Below are 21,148 nucleotides of genomic sequence, written 5' to 3' on the forward strand. Positions count from 1 at the left end.
CTTTATTCTTTTTGCTTATGTGGTGCTGAGGAATCAAACCCAGGGCCTCAGGCATGCAAGGCAAGCGCTCTACCACTGAGCCACCTTCCCAGCCCCTTGTGCAATGGGTTCTTCAACTTCTCTATCTGACCACACAGGATGGGCATGAACACAGCTTGCTCCATGCCCTGCAAGACAAGTTTGCCTGACTCTCCCCTTCTTCCTTACCCACAGCGGAAGCGGGACGTGATAACGGAGAGCAAGATTGTGGAGCTGGTGATTGTGGCCGATCATTCCGAGGTGAGCCTGCTGGTGCTTTAGACCTCTCCTGCCCCCTGCACACTCTGCCATCTTTCATGGTAACCTCTTGGCCCACAGGTCAGGAGGTACCCCGACTTCCAACGCCTGCTAAACCGCTCACTAGAAGTGGCCCTCCTCCTAGACACGGTGAGTGTTGGACTAAGAAGTAGTCACACAGCCCTCTGACCTCAGCAACCCCTCTCCTGAAGCCCATCTCTCTTCCAGTTCTTCCGGCCCCTGAATGTGCGGGTGGTACTAGTAGGCCTGGAGGCCTGGACCCAGCGTGACCTGGTGGAGATAGTCCAGAACCCAGCTGTCACACTGGAAAACTTCCTCCACTGGCGCAGGGCGAACTTGCTGCCTCGATTACCGCACGACAGCGCCCAGCTGGTGACGTAAGGTCCCAAGCTCCACTCCCTAGCTTAGGTTCTGAAGTGCTGATTACCCTGGCTTTAGGCTCTGATCTTTAACCTCTTCCTCCCGCAGTGATACTTTCTTCTCTGGGCCTACGGTGGGCATGGCCATCCAGAACTCCATCTGTTCTCCGGACTTCTCAGGAGGTGTGAACATGGTGAGCTTCTCACAGGTCTCCTCTGGGCTCCTGGGGCAGTTCACTGAAACTCCCTACATGCTAGACCAACCTCAATACTCTTCTTGTCTGGAGCTCTTTACCTGTAGCCAGTGCATCACAGTGTACACAGCTGACTCCCTATTTCTGCAGGGTAGGTGATGGGCTACTGAGGCACAAAGAACACAGGTGAAGCTGAGCACTGGTGGCCCATACCTATAATCCTAACGCAGGAGGCTGAGCTGAGGTTGACAGTTCAAAGCCAGCCTGGGCAGGAAATGTCTGTGAGACTCTTATCTCCAATTAGCCACAAAAAAAAAAAAAGCCAGAAGTAGAGCTGTGGTTCAAGTGATAGAGCACTAACCTTAAGCAAAAAGAGCTCAGGGGCAGTGCTCAGGCCCTGAGTTCAAGTCCCAGTACCAGCACACACACACAGGTGGTCTCCAGGGGCTATGTGATAAGGGAAATGACAGCTGAGCTAGAACCTAGAATTCTGTTTTTTCCTTTTGTGCCTGTCCTGGGGCTTGAACTCAGGGTCTAGGCACTGCCCCTAAGCTTTTGGGCTCAAGGCTAGTTCTACCTATTGAGTCACAGCTCCACCACTGGCTGTTTTGTGTTTAATTGGCGATAAAAGTCTCATGGTCTTGCTTCAAACCATGATCCTCAGATCTCAGCCACCTGAGTAAGTACAATTACAAATATGAGCCACTGGCACCTGAATAAAACCCAGAACTCTTATCATGTAGGACTAGATTCTCCTCTTACTTCAAAAATTAAAGAGGTTGAAAATAAAAGCTCAGGGACAGTGCCCAGGCCCTGACTTCAATCCCCAGAACAGCACACATATACCAAAAACAAACAAAAACCATTAAGGAGGGACAGTGTGAAATTTGTCCCAGGAGTAGTCAGGATGGAGTGAGCATTGTGTTGGGGTATCCACTCTCAATGACAGGACCATTCGGCAAGCATCGTGGGGGTTGCCTCTTCCATAGCCCATGAGCTGGGCCACAGCCTAGGCCTGGATCATGACTCGCCTGGGAGAAGCTGCCCCTGTCCAGGTCCAGCTCCATCCAAGAGCTGCATCATGGAGGCCTCCACAGAGTGAGTGACTGCAGGATAATGGGGGGTGGGGGTGATGGTACTGGTAAAGGGACTATGCAAGCCAGGAGACTCCTCAACCCTAACTTGCTTTGTTGCCCCTTCCCCTAGCTTCCTACCAGGCCTGAACTTCAGCAACTGCAGCCGACAGGCCCTGGAGAAAGCCCTCCTGGACGGGATGGGCAGCTGTCTCTTTGAACGACTGTCCAACCTACCAGCTATGTCCTCTTCGTGTGGAAATATGTTCGTGGATCCGCATGAGCAGTGTGACTGTGGCTTTCCGGATGTAAGCCCTTCAACCAAAGCCTTGCCCTCTCTCTTCTGCCCCACCACCCTGGCTAGCTGGTCTCCTGAGCTGCAAGCTGCTGCTGAGGGACCTGTCTGTCTACAGGGACAGCCATGGACTAGAAGGCTCTAGCTCTCATTCATTGTGGGGCTTCTAGCACCTTCTGGGTTTGTTTCTGGGGAGGAGCAGGTAAAGGTGGGTCCTGGGCTTGGCCTGCGCTGATGCTTGGTTCACTTGGCATCCTGTGCCCACAGTCCTGCACTGATCCCTGCTGTGATGCCTTCACCTGCCAGCTGAGGCCAGGGGCACAATGTGCATCTGATGGACCCTGTTGTCAAAACTGCCAGGTAGGCACAGACTAGAATGATTTCACCCAGAGCTCCCCTGCAGGGGTCCAGGGGAGAAAGGCTTATTCTGACCCTGAGCTCCTAGTTGAATATGCCCAGTACCCATGCTGCTGCCTTCCCTCCCTTTGCAGCTGCGCCCAGCTGGCTGGCAGTGCCGCCCTCCCAGAGGTGACTGTGACCTGCCCGAGTTCTGCTCAGGAGATAGTGCCCAGTGCCCTGCTGATGTCAGCCTGGGGGACGGTGAGCCCTGTGCTGGTGGACAGGCTGTGTGTATGCACGGGCGCTGCGCCTCTTATACGCAGCAGTGCCGGTCTCTGTGGGGACCCGAGGCCCAGCCTGCTGCCCCATTTTGCCTCCATACAGCCAACACTCGGGGCAATGCCTTTGGGAACTGTGGACGCAGCCCCAATGGCAGCTATATCCCCTGCACATCTAGGTAAGCGGGGAGGCCAGGCTCCTCTTCTGGGTTGTTAGGAGACTGGGCCCTGCATCCGCTGACCCTGTTTGCCTTTCTCCTGCCATCAGAGATGCCATGTGTGGGCAGCTGCAGTGCCAGGGGGGTAGAGCCCAGCCTCTGCTGGGCTTAGCCCAAGGTTTGCGCTGGGAGACCCTGGCAGTCAATGGGACACAGCTGAACTGCAGCTGGGTGCATCTGGACCTGGGCAATGATGTGGCCCAACCCCTCCTGGCTCTGCCTGGCACTGCCTGTGGCCCTGGCCTGGTGAGTAACCTGGGTGGGCAAAACCAGATCGAAGGTGACGGAACCCCAGCAAGCAATGCCAGGGTCGCACTGTCTACTGGTGTAAAATGTCTGGGCCTCGCAGGAAGTCTGATTCTTACCTCGGATGGAGGTTTTGCTCCCTGAGCCTCCTCAGTAAAAGTGGTGAGGGCCTGAGCCTCATCAGCCTGCCAGTCCCAGGAAAGCTTTGTGAACCTGTGATCCTTGCTGTTCTCTGTCCGTGGGGCAGGTGTGCATAGACCATCGATGCCAGCCTGTGGATCTTCTGGGAGCACAGGAATGTCGAAGCAGATGCCACGGGCATGGGGTGAGCTGCTGTGGGGAAGCCAGAAGGGGAGAAGTGAGCCTCCAAGAAAAGAATGAGAGGCTCTGGAAACAGAGGGACCTGAGTGTCCAATCTTTGTTCTGCCTCTTGCTAGCTGTGTGGCCTGGGGGGGGGAGGGGGATAAGTAACTTTTCCTCAGTTTCCTCATCCATCAAATGGGCACACGAGTGCCCACTTCCTCAAGGATGTGAGACGAGAGTGAACACGGCTAGCATAGTACTGAAGTACTGCTGAGCATTAGCTCCATTGAGTTTCCTGTGACATGGATAGACTTCTCTCTTCCACTTGTGGAAGTCCAAGCTCTTGACAAATGGATACAAGGAAAGAAAAGGGTGACAGCATGCAGACCCCCTTACTGCTCACCCCGAACCTCCAGGTCTGCGACAGCAACAGGCGCTGCCACTGTGAGGAGGGCTGGGCGCCCCCTGATTGCATCACCCAGCTCCGAGGTAACCTGGGGGAGGGGCAGCTGGGAGGGGAACGGGGCTCAGCCTTTGCCTTTCCCCTGCCCCTCCTCACCCCTTCACTTCCAGTTCCCTGACTCTGACCCTTCCGCACGCTCTAACAATTTCACTCCTGCCTTTCCACTCCTTCCTGGGAAGAATTCTTTTTTCTTTCTTTCTTTTTTTTTTTTTTTGTCGGTCGTGGGGCTTGAACTGTGGGCCTGGGCACTGTCCCTGCGCTTTTCAGCTCAAGGCTAGCGCTCTACTGCTTGAGCTACAGTGCCACTTCCGGCTTTTTTCTTATGTGGTGCTGAAGAATTGAACCCAGGGCCTCAGGCATGCAAGGCAAGCGCTCTACCACTGAGCCACCTTCCCAGCCCCTCTTGCCTACCTTTAAACCTGATCATCTCCACAGCAACCAGCTCCCTCACCACCGGCCTGCTCCTCAGTCTCCTGCTATTGTTGGTCCTCCTGTTACTTGGTGCCAGCTACTGGTACCGTGCTCGCCTGCAGCAGCGACTATGCCAGCTCAAGGGAACCAGCTGCCAGTACAGGTATGAATATCCCTTCCATGTTGCCATTTCCTACAACTGGGGACAATTCTCACCTCCCCTGTGCAGCCCTGTCCCCTGCTTCTGAGACCCAAGCTTCTTGGACCCTGAACTTTCTGACCACCATAAGCACCATAATCACACACCTCCCTTCCTTGCAGATGTCCTGTAATTTCTCATTGCCAGGTTCACTCCCTGGGGGGACAGGTGGGGTACCAAGGCCATTTCCCCCAGGAACCCAGTGTGAGATACAGCGGCCCTTCTGCAAAATGATCAACTTCTCCCTCACCTAGTTGGGCTAAACCACACAAAACCACTCTCCAAAGGACTGCAAAGGGTTAATTTCAACTAAGTGCAGCAGAGTAGTCAACAGGGTCTGAGGTTAGACTCTTTCCTTCTTTTTTTGTCTGACACTGGAACAGTACCTGATGCTTTCATGCACTGGCTGGTGCTCTACCAATTGAGCCATGCCTCCAACTACTGGTTGGTGTTTGTTTGTTTTTCCCCTCCAAAACCAGGATACAAATTCTTGATTTGACACTTTTACTCACTGGCTGATACTTTACCACCTGAGCTACTCCTCCAACCACCTGTACCTCTTTTTGCTTTTCCTTATGCTCAGGGCAGCCCAATCCGGCCCCAGTGAACGGCCAGGACCTTCACAGAGGCCCCAGATGATGCCAAACATTAAGGTGAGCCCTGGATGCCAGAGGAAAGGGAGCCCACCTAGCTGACATTTGCCTTGGGCCCTAGAGATGGGCATTGAAAGTTGTAGACTCAGAAAAAGGTCAACACTGTTCATTCAGAGGAGTCAGGGCCAGCCCTTCCCATCTCTGCCCTGGCTGCAGACAGGCTGGAATGAGAGGGCCAGAGGCTCAACCAGAGGCTCAGCTGAGCTCTTTCAGGTGGCCCAACTGATGGCTGTAAGAGGTGGGTCTATCCCTGCCCTCCACAGTGACCAGTGCAGGGGACAAGGGGGGTAGTGCTCAGAAGGGCCTTCAGTGTGCCAGGACCTGACAAGGCCCAGGACACCACGTGTGGAAGCCCTGGTGAGTGCCGCGGGCCTGAGCCCTGTGGCTCTGCTGACAGGAGTCAGTGTGTGCAAGCAGCCTGCATGCTCACTACAACGCCGGTCACCCCTGCATGCAGATGAATAACCGCATGCACAGCCCCACACTTTTAGGGCCCTGCTGCTCCTACCTGGACACTAACCCCTCTCTGCTCACATCTGTCTCTCTGCTCCTTCCTACCCACTCTGCCTGTCTGCTCCTTCTGACCTCTCAGCAGGCTAGTGCTCTTGGCTTCCCGGCCCCCCCTTCCAGGCCGCTGCCGCCTGACCCCGTGCCTAAGAAACTCCAGGTAAATCTGGGATGGGCCCCGTCCTGTCCCAAGACAGGTGGGAGGCTTGGTGTCCACCTACAGCTCTCATCCCTGCTCCCTGCCAGTGGTGCTCTTCATTAGGTGCCCAGGGTGTCCCTCTCAGTCTCCTGACCCCAGCAACAGCAAAGGGTGAGCTTCCTGCCTTGGTCTCTACCACCACCTGGTGGTCAGTGGCAGGACTGCAGTGGACCAGGGCCTGCAGAGTTGATCTACACCTTTCACCCTCTTGAAGTGTCTATCTGCTGGCATGCACACAAGCCCTCTGTGCATGCCCCCTTCTCTCAGGCGCCTTGGCTGCGTTTGCATGTTGACTTGAATTTCTGGGGGGCGGGCACTTCTGCATGTCCACTGCCATTGACTGTCCTTTCACAGCCACCACCCCTCTCTCTGTTCAGGCTGCACTGGCTGACCGACCCAACCCCCCCACCCGCCCTCTGCCCGCTGACCCCGTGGTGAGGCACCCGAAGGTAACAGTGAGGGGGAGAGAAGGACACAGCTTCTCCTCCCACCTTGAGCTGTGGTGCTGATAGTCGTGGTAGTGGTAGTTGTGGCAAGATGCCCTTTCTGTGCCTGGGGGCACATATCCCAGTGGCATCTTTAAGGTGACAGGTTTGTTTGGAGCCAAGGATGACCTCTGGTGCTGCCCCCCAAAACTGGTGTTTCCCAGCACCAGTGTGTCAAGGGTGGGCAACACCACCATTATCCCCCAAGCTGGCTCCTGCCTTCTATCCCAGTCTCAGGGACCTGCTAAGCCCCCCCCACCAAGGAAGCCACTGCCTGCAGATCCCCAGGGCAGGAGGCCGTCACGTGACCTGCCTGGCTCAGGAGCTGGGATCATACCGCTGGTGGTACCCTCCAGGTAGGTGAGGAGGGTGTGACTGAGGATGGGTGAGCAGGGTGAGAGATCTAGGGAAAGAGGCCCCTGATCTTTTTTCTTTGGCTTCCCAAACTCCAGACCGGCACCCCCACCCCCAGCACTATCCTCGCTCTACCTCTGACCTCTCCTGAGGTTTTGCTGTTGCCAGCCAAGATTTAGGACTTAAAGAAGCAGAATCCCTGCTGGAGTTCCCCCAAAATGACTGAAGGAACAGGATCCTAGTCATTGAAGTGCCTGCCCAATGTTAAGGAACCAGGCCCTGCCAGGCACTGTCAAGCAGCATCCTGGGGACAGGTCAACATGGACTCAACTCAGTCTTGGGGAAAGGCTGGGGATGGATGGGACTGAGAGGCGCATACAGTCTGCCTCTGCTCTCCTACAATAAACGTGAGACTTGTGTGAGCGCCTCTAAGTTTGTTGCCCGGGCTCTGTTGCATTTCCAGGTCTAGCCGCTAGGAGACGCTGCTTCCTCAGACAAGTGTGGGCTGGGGAGGGCAAGAGCTACAGAAAGGGTCAGTCACAATGTATCCCAGGGATGCTGGAGGTTTGTTTCAGCCCAATCTGGGATGGTTCTCAAAGCAGTCCTGTACCACAGGAATTGTTTGTCCCTAGCTTCCCAGAGTCCTCACCCCCAACGCCGCCCAGCCCCCGCAGCAACTATAGACAAGCTGTCAGACCTGCATCCCCACCCTCTGACCAGTGGCTGGGAAAAGTGGATCTCACTGGTGCGCTCAGCGCCCCGGAGCTGGGGCGGAGCAGGGTGGAGGCTCCCAGGATCCCAAGGCTGCACACCTGCCTCCACTCCCCCTCCCCCGCCCCCACCTGAGGGCTCCAGAACAAAGGTGCTTTGTACAGACCGCCACCTCCTCATCCCTTCCATGTAGAGATTGGGGCTGCTTGGGCCCTGGTCCAGAATGAAGGTATGGGTAGAAAGGCACAGGCTCCAGCTCCAAAGTAGGCATTTAGCACCTACAGGTACAAGGACCTCTCCCCGGCCCCTTTTTCTCTTCCCCTGGTACCATCCCTATCTATGCAAAGGAACAATATCTGAAGGCCTGTGTACAAGTTCTGTGGATCCTAGCCTGTACCTCATTTTCCCCAACCTGGACCAACGGTGTGTGCCTTTATTTAAAATCGCTCAAACTTTTTTTTGAGAGTCTGGCTATATTGCTCAGGATGGCCCAGAACCTGAGCTGGAGCTGCCCTTCCCCTCAGCCTACCTACCAGTTGGGACTACCAGCACATGCCACCTACCCAGCTTGCCAAACTTTTTTTTTTTTTTAATCAGTTGTTTGTATGTTGAGACAGGGTCTCCCAGCTCAACCTGGACTCCAACTTGTGATCTTTCTGCCTGAGCCACCTGAATGCTAGGAATTCGTGTGTGTGCCACCTCTGGCTCCTGCCTCCCACGCTTCCAATAAAGTTTTCTATCTTGTGCTAATCCAGACACCAAAGACAATTACATGGCTGTATTTCCAGATTCTCAGGAGGCGGAGATTGGGAGGATAGCAGTTGGAGGCTAGCCAAGACAAAATGTTAACTAGACCCCCTCCCCCATCTCAATCAATAGCTGGGTGTGGTAGCCCAAGTCAGCCACACCAGATTCAGGGAGCACATAAAATAGGAAGAAGGGGGTCCTTCCCTAGGTGAAACCCTACCCCCAAAATAAAAAAGGACTGAGGACGTGGATCGTGTGAGAGTACCTGCCTAGCAAGCGTGAGGCCTTGAGTTCAACCCCTAGTACCACCCAAAATCTAAAACCAAACCCAACACTCCGTGGAATACGTGTTCCCTCCGCCCCCAATTCCCAGAAGCGGCCTCGGTAGATGTAGCCAACCTAGCGCGCCACAACGGGTTAACAAAAGTTGATTCTGGGTGGAGAAGAGCAGACGTGTTCTCATTGGTGGAAAGTTATCCAGGGGCGTGGCCGGAGAGTCCCGGACCCCACCCCCTTTCCGCACCACCCCCCCCCCCTTCTTCACTTTGTACCTTTCTCGCCCCGACTGTGAAGCGGGCCGGGACCCGCCGGGCCAGACCAGACCGGACCCCGGGGGCGATGCGGCTGCTGCCCCTGCTGCGGACTGTCCTCTGGGCCGCGCTCCTCGGTTCCCCACTGCGGGGAGGCTCCGGCCTCCGCCACCCCATCTACTGGAACTCCAGTAATCCCAGGTAGACGGGCCGAACCGGGCGAGCGCCCCGCCGGGCCTGCGCGCTCCCGGGCTGCGCGCGCCTCCGCCGCTCGCTCTACGCGGCGCCGCCGGAACCCAGCCGCGCGCGCCGGGGCTCCTTTGTTTGAGCCGGCGGGGGAGGGGGAGGGGCGAGGCGCGCCTTGGGTCTCCCCTCGCCCGCACGTGTTGGGGGGGACGGGCGAAGGACCCCAGTCCTGAGGCTGGTCGTCGGAGTCTGGGAGCCCGGAGCTGGGGGGCCCTTGGCGCGCGCTCCGGGCCCCGCCCCCTCGTTTCTCTTCTGGGGATCCCGAGCCTTCGGACCCACAGAACCTGGGAGGGGGCTTGGCCCTCGGAAAGAATGCGGTTTGCTCCCGGCAGCCTTCAGTCTCTGGATCTTATTTGGTATCTCTGATTCCATCTCAGCCTCTGTCGGCCCTACTATTTCTGTCCAAGTTTGGCCCTGCCCTTCTGGTTGAATCACCTTTGGGCAAGTCGTCTGACCTTCCTAACCTCAGTTATGTCATCTGCAAAATGGGCTAATAATACCTGTACCCTGGGAAGTCAGACAGGCTAACTGAGGTCATGTGTGAGAAAAGAGGTGCAGGCTGTAACAGAAACGACTATTCCTTTCTTTCTCTTGAGCTGCCTGTCTTTGAACCTCGGTATTTTTTTTTTTTCTCTTTCCATCCTCCTCCCCTCCTCTCCCTGCCTCTCTGCCTTTCCCATCTGTTTTCTTTTCTCATTTTCTACTTCAGACAATCTGTGACTCTGTTCATTTATTCACTAATATTTGATAAGCCAGGACTGTGTGCTGGGGCCTTGGGCTAGGTTGCTGAGGATTAGCAAGATGAGATCAGGACCCTGCCCTGTGGGGAGTCCACAGACCCCCCAGGAAGGCTGGCCCAAAGACAATGGGAGAAGGGAGTGATAAGAGCCATTGTTGTCCTCCTGAATTCTTCTATCTCAGTTCCAGAACAGTGCCTCTGAATCACTCTAGGGACCCGTGGAAAATTTAGGTTTCTAGCCCCCAGCCCTGAGGTTCCTGGTTCATTCATGCACTCCACAAATATTTATTGAGCTCTGCCTTGTGCAGGGCACTTTTCCAGGCACTGAGGATTTCATGGTACAAAATGTACAGAGGCCCCGTCCTTGCTCAGCTGTGTTCTGGTGGGTGTCTGCTGAGCCCAGGAATCTTCCCTCCTAATCAGAGCTCCTTATGCAGGTGGTCCTTGGACCACCCATTGAGGGACACTTGGAGGCCTTTCATAAATGGAGCTTCGCTGTGTCTGGTGGGTGGGGGAGCAGCGGAGTGATTCATGTAGTATTTGATGCTGTGGCGGGTACTGTCTGTCCCAGAGCTTCCCACCTTTACTGGCTCCTTAGGCAGCTCCCAAGAGATGAGGAAGGGGCCGCTGAAACAGCTAAAGACAGCAAGATGTGGAGAGGGGCTCCCCACCACACAAGCCTGTAATCCTAGCACTAAGGATGCTGAGGCAGGAGGATCATGAGTTCTAGGTCAGACTAGGCTACATAGTTAGGCCCTATTTAGGCCCTGTTTAGACACAATGGCTCCTGCCTTATAGTCTTTGTTATTCAGGTAGTCAGGATCACAGTTTATCACCAGTCTGGGCAATAAATTCAAGAGACCCCCATCTCAACCAATAAAACCTGGGTGTGGTGGTATATATCTATTGTCGCAGTTGCTCGGGAAGCATAAATAAGTGGATTGTAATCCAAGCTGGCCCAGGTATAAACATGAGACCTTATTGGAAATATAATGAAAACAAAAAATAGCCCTTTGGGCTTTAGCAAGTACAAGGACTTGAGTTCAAACCCCATGACTGCCAAAATTAAAAACACGACACTTAGCACTCATCTCCAGTACCTTCTCTCTCATTCTCATGCACTATTGGGCTAAAGTCTAAAGGAGAGTCTGCCCATCACTGTGTTTGGTACTAAGATCCTGACAGTTCCGTCTTCTCAGTCTGTAGCTGCTCATGGGCTCTGGCTGCTCCCCTGCCCCTGGGCCCCAGATTCCACCTAGCACTTGTCAAGCCCAGGTATGGGGTGGTGGAGCTTGGGAGGTGGGTAGCATTTCTGAAAGGTAAGGCTAAGCTGACTTGCCTTCTTAAACACAAAAACAAACCTGTTGGGCTCTCTCTCAAGATGTGTCAGTCTGGGGAACTCGGGCCTTTCTGAGCTACTTTATCTCCAGGGGCGTCAGAGAGGCCAGCAGGGATGTCTGGGCAAGTATATCCCCCATCCTGTACTGTCTTATATGCCTCCCTTCAATCCCTGTGCCCACAGACTGCTTCGAGGAGACGCCGTGGTGGAGCTGGGCCTCAACGATTACTTAGACATCTTCTGCCCACACTATGAAAGCCCAGGGCCCCCCGAGGGCCCTGAGACCTTTACTTTATATATAGTGGACTGGTCAGGCTACCAGGCCTGCCAGGCAGAGGGGGCAAATGTCTTCCTGCGCTGGAAGTGCTCTATGCCCTTTGCCCCCATGGGCCCAGTGCGGTTCTCTGAGAAGATTCAGCGCTTCACACCTTTCTCCCTGGGCTTCGAGTTCTTGCCTGGAGAGACTTACTACTACATCTGTGAGTGATGGGGGCACGCAGCAGGCCTCTTGGAGAAGGTGGGACGAGGAGTGGGGCTTCTTGTCTCTCCACCAGTCTCGGAGGAAGGAGGGGCTGAGCAACGGGAGAGAGCTGGGGGGCGAGGGAGGGTGGTGGCCGGAGCAAAGGACCTGCCAGGGCCATGGACATGGCTGGTACCTGGGGTGGTCCCAAGTAAGGAAGAGCTTTTCCGGAACTGGGGAGAGAAGGTGGGAGGATTGGAAACCGAGGAATACAAAGATGCAATGCTGTCATGACTCTTCCTCCCAATTTCCCACTAGCGGTACCAACTCCCGAGAGTCCTGGCCAGTGCTTGAGGCTTCAGGTGTCCGTCTGCTGCAAGGAGAGCAGTAAGTGGGGTGATGGGAATTGGGGGAACAGCCCTCCTAACAGTCTGGGGGGCCTAGAAAGGAAGGAGGGAATGGGGAGGATCTAGGACCATCACCCTAAGATCTAAGGGATCCAGGTGGAGCATTAGGTTCTCCTCCCCCAGTTTAGTCTTGTAAGCATTTCTATTACACCCCCCCCTCTTTTTTTTTTTTTTCGGCCAGTCTTGGGGCTTGAACTCAGGGCTTAGGCTCTGTGCCTGAGCCTCTTTAGCACTCTACCACTTGAGCCACAGTGCTACTTCTCACTGTTTCTGAGTTTTGTATTGGAGAGAAGAGTCTCATGGCCTTTTCTGCCGAGGCTGGCCTCAAACCATGATCTTCAGATCTCAGCCTCCTGAATAGCTAGGATTACAGGTGTGAGCCACCAGCATCTGGCTTACTGTACCTCTTTTTAAGCAGGACTAAGAGAATGTGGTCTCCAGGATAAAGTCCATTAAAACCTTTAGCTAGACACTGGTTGTGTCTAGCAGAGGAGACTTAGAAGTTGGAGATTAGAAAGGATGAGTAGATCATGGGAAGGTGGAATGTCTGGTTTGGAGACCCTGGAAAATGAGATGACAAATGGCAAGGGCAAGAAGGAGGCTGGTGAAGAAATGTGCAGATCCATCACTACCACCCCTTCCCCCTTACAGAGTCCGAGTCAGCCCATCCTGTTGGGAGCCCTGGAGAAAGTGGCACATCTGGGTGGCGAGGTGGGCACACTCCCAGCCCCCTGTGTCTCTTGCTGCTCTTGCTGCTTCCAATTCTGCGTCTCCTGAAAGTTCTGTGAGCCAAGCAGATCCTCCCTGACATCCCAAGGAGCTAGAATGCTCTTGGGACCCTCCATTGGGAGGGGTCCTTGCCACACCTGCACTGGGAATACCATACCAGACAGACAAGATGGAGCATTGATGAGGGAAAGGAGGGGGGTCTGAGGTGACCCTCACAGGTACCTGATCCCTCACCACAAGCTGAAGAAGAGTCACCAAGGAGCTGCAGGAAGGCCCTGGCACCCTGGAGCACAGGCAGGACATAAAGTGGCTTTTGGCACCTGCTTTCATGGTCTCATCCCCTCTCCATGGAAGACTGAGATTTGGCGGGATCAACTCCTTGAGCCTTTGAAGCCAAGGCTGAAGACCTAGGGACAGGTGGATTGCTGGTCCAGGGCGAAGGTGAAGAAGTCCTGCCATCTGTGCCCTGTGATCCTCTTCCCTGGGGCAACACTCTGCCCTCCCCAGGGGTCATTTCTCTTTGTCTTCTGTGAAGACAGACTTGCCATGATGATGAATTTCATGCTGGTTTGTATTTTTATAAATATCGGGACCAAACCTTCAATAAAACACCCCTCTTTGTGTTGCCCTTTCTAACCTATTGCCCTCTTGGCTCCGTCCCCAGCACCAGGACTCCCTGAGGCCTGGGCTCGAAGCTTGCCTTGGCCTGACCGGCATGCCAGCTGTGCCCAGGCCATCTATGCCAGGCCTCAGTGGGCACCCCTCTGGGTAGCACGGAGTGGGTGCCAACAACAGCTGTGGAGCTTGGCACCCTCACTCACCTCCCTAGCAGGTTTCATGTGCTGAAGAAGGGGCAGATGCTGATGACAGCCCACCTGCCTGGGGAACTGCACCAGTCCAGGCAGCACCTAGCAGGATGCTGGGGCAAAAGTGAGGGGTAGTAGGCAGATTGCACGTGGACTTCAGAATGCCCGGGTCCCCCAGAGCTGCCTGCCCTCCCCCTCCCCAAGGGCACTCTGGGCGGTGCCTGGCCTAGAACTGGGAAGGTGGGGTCAGATCAAAGCCTCCTTCCCCAGCGGCCTCTTTGTTCTCCGCTTTTATATGGTGGAGGGGGTGGGGCTGAGGAGGGAGGGCCCCCTTTGCTCTCAGCCCACCTCTGGCAGTCAAGGCTGGGATCACCCCCCCCCCCACGCCAGATCAGGTCCCTCTTTCTGAATTGTGTCCCGGGTGGAGTCGGAGGAGGGGGTGCCTCTTCCCCTGCAGCTGTGCTCTACCCGCCCCGTTGCCCCGCAGCCTCCTCTGGCAAGGTGCCGGCCCGCCTGGCACTGAGCCAGCGATCGATAGGTGGATGTTGTGCTGATTAGCTCGACCGGCTGCGGCAGCAAGAGGTAGCGTGTGAACATGGCGGGGGGGGGGGTTCGCTGGGGGTCCAGAGACCAGCAACACGGAGATGCTGGAGATCGCCAGCCCCTTCCCCCCCCCCATCCTCCGCCTTGCACACCTAGGTCAGACTGGGGTCCTTCTCTGGAAGGGGGCGGGGCTCTCCATCACCATCAGCTCCCGACTTCCGTTACCGTTCATTTAATTCCACGGAGGGCAACCCCGCGGCAGAGCAGCCTGGAGTCCATCCTTTCTCCTGTTCGAGGACACTTTCAGAAATGCCATGTCTGTCGGTGCTTGTGCCTGATATTTATGTATTAGGGCCCTCGCTCCAAACCTCAGTCTTTTAACCCGAGTGAGGGTTGGGGCGCTAAAAAGAGTGGAATCTGAGCTGAAGGAGGAGCTGGGTCTTGTGGTGCTGAGTTCGAATGCTCTCTACCCTTATCCAGGGAGAATGTCTATATGTTGCCATGGAAACCATCTGTACTGCTACTTCCATCCCCAGGAGAAATCGTAGGTGGGGCCCCTGCCTCTGGTTAGCAGCCCCTGCCTTGGATTCAGGATTATAGAGGTCTCACCCGGCTGTCAGCGGCCCTAGACACCCCCTCTTTGCGAACCAAGCCAGGCGCGCGCGCTCCCGAGTTGCGCTGGCGCGCGGATCCGCCACTGATAAGAACGCATGTGCGAAAGAGACGCGGGGCCCAGTTGGCTTTCACCGCACCCAGACTCACGGGCGCGCACTCGTCCCGGACCCACGCCCTCGCCAGCCACCCCGCTCCGTGCATGTTTGACGGCTGATACCGAGGCGGCCTACGGACCCACACGGGGGGGGGGGATGGCACTCAGCCCTCCCCAGCCACAGGCACTCAGGCCCGGTGGTCCCTTCTTACATTCCTTGTCCTCACAGCCTGAACCCTGCGTGGCTGGAGCACTCCTCCAGGAAAGCTAATGCCAAGTCCAATCTCAGGGCCAAGACAGGCTGAAGGTGTTGAGCGGCCTTTTGGGCACCCGGCCCTACCCACCAAAAGTCCTTGAGGCGTGTTCCGGGGCGCGGCTCCAAAAAGCTAGGCAGGCCTGCAAGTTTTGGGGCGTCACCAATCTCTCCCAAAGTCAGCGACAGCTGCGGGTGGGGCCCTCGATTTGCTGGGCCTGCCCCAGTCTCTCCTGAACAGATGCGAAAATTCCACTCATCTCTACCTCGCCCTATCTCCCTGCCCTGAGAGTCTTCTGGACCTGATGGCGTTCCAGACTTCACCGGGTTACAAATCATGCTTTTCTCCCCTTGAGACGAAAGCTCGAAGTTTAAAAAAAAAATCCTTTTCTGTGGTCTTTCCTCTCCCTTTCTTTCCTCTTTAATTGTTTTCTTCCTTCCTTCTCTTATTCATTCATGCAGCGCATTGTGAGCTCGGGTGCGCCTTCCATTCAGTTAGCCATTCTAGCTGGGGTCGTCGGGGGATCCCCAGCAGTGACGCAATTGAAAAGCATGCACTTTGGCTTCCTAATAGCCAATAGAATCCCAAGGTCTGGGGCATGAGGTCATCTGCGGTAGTGCCCATTGGTTCAGGCCTGGAAATGAAAAGGACGTCCCCATAGCAACCGACGGTGCGTCCGAGCGCGCGTTAACCTAGAGAGGGGTCTCGGCTGCTGGAGCTGCTGTGGCAGCTTAAGTTGTTAATGTCCTGAGTTCTGCAGCCCTAACCCAACTAAACTTTTGTCTTTCTTGAGGTCCTTTCTCTCCCTCAAAGTAATGGTCACCACCACTTAGGTGCAGGGGGAGGGGGGTGACTACTGGCAACAGCGCCAGGGTCTTGAGTGCAGAGCTACTGCCACCAGGAATGTCAATTCTCAGTCCTTGTGTTCATCTGCATATCGTCTGCATCTCATTTGCATTCTCTTCATTTAAGGTCAAATTGGGCAGACATCTCCACCTCCCCATCCCTGTCGCTTGTCTGTATCTGCAATCTATTCCCTTAGTGGCTCTCTAATCTATTTCTCAGTTGTCTAACTCTATGCCCCCACACCACCTCCCGCTCTCCAATGTCTGAGGTGGGAGAAGGCAAAGCCTAGCTGAAGGAGAAAGGGCAAGGAGTGGTCTCTCCCGCTGGATGCTGGTTGACAGATGGGGAGTGCTGGTCTGCACTGCTTGAAGACCAAATTGGCAAAGCAAGGGGTGGGGGAGGTGCTGAGGCTGGGTTGAGGGTCTCCAGGGCCAAATCACCCACATGCCTGGCAGGGGTGCTGGAATAGAGATGCCTGGTTCCAGCAAGGGGCAGGCCTGCCCACCTGTCTGGTGCCGGGCAGCTTCCTTCCTCCAATTAAACACTAATGAGGTGTCATTAACCCTTATCCTGCCTACTAGCTGTCAGGTAGAGCTCAAATTTACAGTCCCACACTTGAGGGAGAGGGAGAAGAAGAGCCTTTGAGGAAGCTGAGAGGCACTGAGCTCAGGGCACCAGGAAGCAAGAAGGGAGGGCCAGAGGCACGAGCACCATTCATGGTTATCATCTCTGGATTCTAGGAATGAATGGCACTATCCGAATGCATGTATTTTTTGTTCATGGATTCAGAATTATCTATTAAGCACCTCTATTAACTTAATACCAGACTGCATGCTGGATGCTGGGGATTCATACTTGCCTCTTCAAGACACAGACTGACCAATGAATAATTATAATGGCAAATGTAAATGCTAATCTAGAGCTACATATAAAGTACCATGGGAAGACAGGGAAAATAGGCCTTCAGAGAAGGCTTTGATTTTTGAAGGACAAAGATTACGACAGATATATACAGATGTATACAGCCAACTGTATCTGACACAGTGTAGGTCCATGTTTAGATATGTTTTCAGGACTGTTGCTGTCTTCCTTCTCGTAGGTGTATGTTTCCTAGCTCCTTGCATATAGGTGAGTGTATGCATGTTGTCTGGCTCTCTCTGTGCCTGGAATGCCTTCTCCTGAATACATATTGTGGTTTTATTACAGATCAATGTTTGCTGTGAAGCTCTTGTGCAGATTGGCCTGAACCTGCCCAGCCCAAGGGAGAGAAGTAGAGAACTGATATTGGCTCTATGGGAAGGGTGAGCAAGTACTGTCCTCACACCTGGGGCCCAGACCCCTGGTTCCCCAAGTGGCAGCAGGCTAGCCAAGAAAGGTAAAGGGCTGGGCCCTGGCTGTGGTAGGGTGTGACCAGGCCATATATCCCTCTGCACCTGACTTCCCAGAAAAGACCTCACCAAGATCCTGGGCCCCCTCCCCCAGAGGGTTCTTCTGTCTGTGCTGAGGAGCAGGCCCGCTCAGACCTGTCTGTTGGCATTCTCTCTCTCTCTCCCTCCCTTCCTTTCCCTCTCCCTCCCCCCCTCTCTCTTCTCTCCTCTCTCTCAGAACCCAGACCTTCCAGGGGACACAAGAGGGCTGGGGAATGCTGGAGCCTACTGGGAGGTTGCCAGATACTTCACCCTGGCCCTTTGAGGGCTCTCTCCAACCTAGATTCTCACCACCCACTCTGGGGTGCCACATTTCTGGGCTTTGCCCAGGCATAATCATTGTTGCCCTTGACTGCTAGGGTGGAGGACAGAGCTCAGGGAATGAAAATGGAGTGGAGGTACATTGTGATGCTTCTCAGAAACCACTACCCCTCTTCCCTCTGTCTCCTTGCAGCAAAAACCTTGGTGAAAGTCAGTCTAGACCGTGTTTAGAGGATTATGAAGCTTTGGGGTCTAAAGGGAAGTCAAGAGCCTCTTCTTCCACATGGAAAGAGAGAGATTTCTTTGTTTTGCTGGTACTGGGGCTTGAACTCAGGGCCCCTTGGTTGCATACACAGGTGGCATTCTATCATTTGAGCCACGTCTCCACTTGCAGTTTTTTGTGTTTTTTTTTTACTGGTTTTATTGGAGATAAGAGTTTCTCAAATTTGTCTACCTAGGCTGGCTCAGATATTAGTGCATCCAGCTTCTTTTTTTTTCTTTTTGACTGAAATTCCTCTTTCTCTCAGTCTAATCTTTTCCTACACCTTCTCTACTGTCCAAGTCCCAGGATACCTTTCTCCCTGTGATGATTTAGGGAAACTTAGAATTGAAAGGGGCTGGACACTGGTGGTTCATACCTATAATCCTAGCTACTCAAGAGGCTGAGATCTGAGGATTATGGTTTGAAGCCAATCCAGGAAGAAAAGTCCATGAGACTCTTATCTCCAATAAACTACCCAGAAAAACCAGAAGTGGCATTGTGGCTCAAGTGGTAAAGTACTTACCCTTGAGCACAAAGAGGCTCAGGGACAATGTCCAGGCTCTGAGTTCAAGCCCCAGGACCAGTTAAATGTATATATAAAGGCTCACACTTGTAATCCTAGCCAATAAGGAGGCAAGGATCATGGTTCAAAGCCAGCCCAGGTAGGAAAGACAATGAGAGTCTCATCTCCATTTAACCAGCCAAAAACCAGAAGTGGAGCTATGGCTCAAATGATAGAACACTATCCTTCAGAGAGGAGGGACAGTGTCCAAGTACTGAGTTCAAGCCCCAGGGTTGGCACAAAAAAGAAGAAATGTGAGGGAATAAATATAAAAGGGAGTCTGGAGCTGTGTGGGTGGGGGGGAACTAACACATAACCTCTTCACCATGATGATGCCGAGTCTCTATTAGTCAAACCCTAAACATTGCTTAGATTCTCAGATGTAGTGGACTGTGATCCTCTTAACAACCAACCAGGTAGGGGTATTATTAGCCCCATTGTACAGATAAGAAAGGAGTCCTGGAGAAGTGACAAGCTTGACCAGTGAGTGGAACCAGGCTGTGACCTCATACTGCCTCTGTCCTCATTTTTCTCTGAGTACTCTCAGAGGTACATGTTCCTCCAGTGTAACACCCCAGCGATGCTTCCCTGCTCAGATCTCTTGAAGTCAAGAGATCAGTAGAAGGATTCAGTAGAGGGAGCAAGACATGTCTAAAATCCGGAAGTTATCATTTGCTGACCCCACCCACTAAGTCCTATATCCTCATTTCCTGTGTCTCGAGACCATATGCAGGGGCACCTTGCACCCCATTGTCAGTCATATGTGTGTCAACTTAGGGAGGTTAGTACACCACACACACACACACACACACACACACACACAGATGGAAATCAGAAGATACATTCATCACTCTCTGGTAGGTGTCCATGCACAGGACGGCAGACACAGACTGCCTGGACCCATGGAAGGTGCAGAACCTGTGAATATTTCATGCCAGGAGCTGGCGGCTGCCTCTCCTGCTCACACGCGTGCCTGATCTTCCTTCTCACAGGCTCCTTGTTTATTTGTTTAATGAATTATTTATCCAAGCTCCCCCCGCCTTCCCTCCCAGCCTCCCCCTCCTCCAGGCCCTAGCCTCCATGATTTATTAAACGCAGAGCACAGCTCTGTGGTTGCCACCCGCTGTCCCAGGAGTTGCCTTGGGCCACACAGCCTGAGAGCTCTCTCTGCCCCAGACCTGTTCAGCTCCCTGTTTCCTTGGGCCCTGGGGAGTGGGGGGAGTGAGGCACCTGTGTCAAAGGACTCTCAGGGGACCTGAGCTCAATGCTCCTAGAGAGATCATAGCAGCCAGCCATGTTCTGGCAAGCCCTAGGGTCAGTTGGAATTGAAACGAGAACCTGAAGGTGAAGAGAAAGGGGGCGTGAGGCCCAGAAGACTAGCCAGGAGCCAATCTCAGCCTCTACAGAATCCCTCACCCCACAGACAGTAGATCAGAGCAAAGCCTTGCACACCAGGCTGGGTGTGCACCATAGCACAGAATAGGCTATGACCCACTGGGGCAGGGGAAATCAGGAAGTCAGTATTATGACTCTCAAGCAAGTTATTTATCTATTTATTTTGTGCCAGTACGGGGGCTTGAACGCAGGCCTGGGCGCTATCCCTGAGCTTTTTTTGCTCCAGGCTGGTGCTCACTTCTGGCTTTTTGCTGGTTAATTGGAATAATGAATGTCATAGACTTTCCTACCTAGACTGGTTTTGAACTGTGATCTTCAGATCTTAGCCTCCAGAGTAGCTATGATTACAGGCATGAGCCACCAATGCCCAACCAGCTTTATAATTGTTTCCAAAAATTTAGGTCTTTGTAGTAAGAATTGTTTGATGAAACTTACCATTACTGAATTTATATTCAGTAAATATGGGTGAATGTGTTGCGCAGGTACATGCACCAGATTACGATACCAAACATACATCTTACTCTGAGTCATAGTCAGGAATGATGTCCTTATGTTCAAACAAAAGCCTAGACCCCATTGATAGAGGCCTACCTTGGTTCTTCTGTGATCCAAATGCCCATGAAGAAAAACCTGTATCTTCAGACCAGGTCCCAGGTCCATGGACAGAGAGACCTAGTCCCTAGGGAATCCCAGATCTCATGAGTATTGGCTGACAGGCCTAGGATTATGGTTGAAGGAAGCTGCCACATACAATTGTGCAGTTTGTGACACAAAGGAGTCACAGAAGGGCAAGAGGAGGCTGACATCAGCTCAAGCTCCCTGACTAGAATGGGAAAACAGACTCACCTCCCACCGAAGCAAGCAGCACCTTTGTTTTTGGACAAAGGCACTGCTTGCCAAGAGATGCACCCTAGGGACAGAGTCTGCATAGAAGGGTGCCTTTTTAAATCTACACAAAGGCCTGAATCAGCCAGCAGCCTCATGGACAGAGGCCTAGATTCCAGAGCACCAGATTCCATGGACATGGATCTAGGCCCCACAGAGAGTATTTCAAATTGAAAACCAGACTTAGGCCCATAGAGAGAGCTGCTTAAACACTACACAGAAAGAGCTCTAGATTGAAGCTCAGTCATTATTAGAGTGCTAGATGTGGGGTGCTAGATTCTCAAAAGATACATCTGGGCCCTACAGTAAAATGTCCAAAACGTTAAGGAGGACCTCATTTCTTTCTTTTCTTTTCCTTCCTTCCTTCCTTCTTTCCTTCCTTCCTTCCTTCCTTCCTTCCTTCCTTCCTTCCTTCCT

At 53.7% G+C, this 21,148-nt stretch overlaps 2 protein-coding genes across 5 annotated transcripts in view; both read left to right on the plus strand.

Annotated features, from left to right (window-relative positions):
• Window positions 1-7,294, plus strand: part of Adam15 (ADAM metallopeptidase domain 15) — a 12,945-nt gene extending 5,651 nt beyond the window's left edge. Inside the window, exons 7-23 of one of the 4 annotated variants that reach the window (XM_013015358.1) lie at window positions 214-279; window positions 358-426; window positions 505-674; window positions 766-850; window positions 1,800-1,948; window positions 2,057-2,231; window positions 2,486-2,578; window positions 2,710-3,014; window positions 3,104-3,299; window positions 3,547-3,624; window positions 4,019-4,091; window positions 4,501-4,639; window positions 5,259-5,328; window positions 5,921-5,995; window positions 6,412-6,483; window positions 6,751-6,875; window positions 6,972-7,294. In XM_013015358.1, coding sequence (XP_012870812.1) covers window positions 214-279; window positions 358-426; window positions 505-674; window positions 766-850; window positions 1,800-1,948; window positions 2,057-2,231; window positions 2,486-2,578; window positions 2,710-3,014; window positions 3,104-3,299; window positions 3,547-3,624; window positions 4,019-4,091; window positions 4,501-4,639; window positions 5,259-5,328; window positions 5,921-5,995; window positions 6,412-6,483; window positions 6,751-6,875; window positions 6,972-7,014 — 1,983 coding nt within the window. In that variant the 3' untranslated portion in view covers window positions 7,015-7,294. The remainder of the gene's footprint in view (window positions 1-213; window positions 280-357; window positions 427-504; window positions 675-765; window positions 851-1,799; window positions 1,949-2,056; window positions 2,232-2,485; window positions 2,579-2,709; window positions 3,015-3,103; window positions 3,300-3,546; window positions 3,625-4,018; window positions 4,092-4,500; window positions 4,640-5,258; window positions 5,329-5,920; window positions 5,996-6,411; window positions 6,484-6,750; window positions 6,876-6,971) is intronic. The other 3 variants (XM_013015359.1, XM_013015361.1, XM_013015362.1) reach the window with 3 other exon arrangements.
• A 1,619-nt stretch (window positions 7,295-8,913) lies between these two features.
• On the plus strand, window positions 8,914-13,395 carry Efna4 (ephrin-A4). The gene is made up of 4 exons (XM_013015146.1): window positions 8,914-9,062; window positions 11,369-11,664; window positions 11,964-12,032; window positions 12,704-13,395. Exons 1-4 carry the CDS (start codon window positions 8,950-8,952, stop codon window positions 12,838-12,840), a joined length of 615 nt encoding a protein of 204 aa, XP_012870600.1. The 5' UTR covers window positions 8,914-8,949; the 3' UTR covers window positions 12,841-13,395.
• The last annotated feature ends 7,753 nt before the right edge of the window (window positions 13,396-21,148 follow it).

Source organism: Dipodomys ordii, unplaced genomic scaffold (assembly GCF_000151885.1).
Source record: "Dipodomys ordii isolate 6190 unplaced genomic scaffold, Dord_2.0 Scaffold26, whole genome shotgun sequence".
NCBI classification, from domain to species: Eukaryota; Metazoa; Chordata; class Mammalia; order Rodentia; family Heteromyidae; genus Dipodomys; species Dipodomys ordii.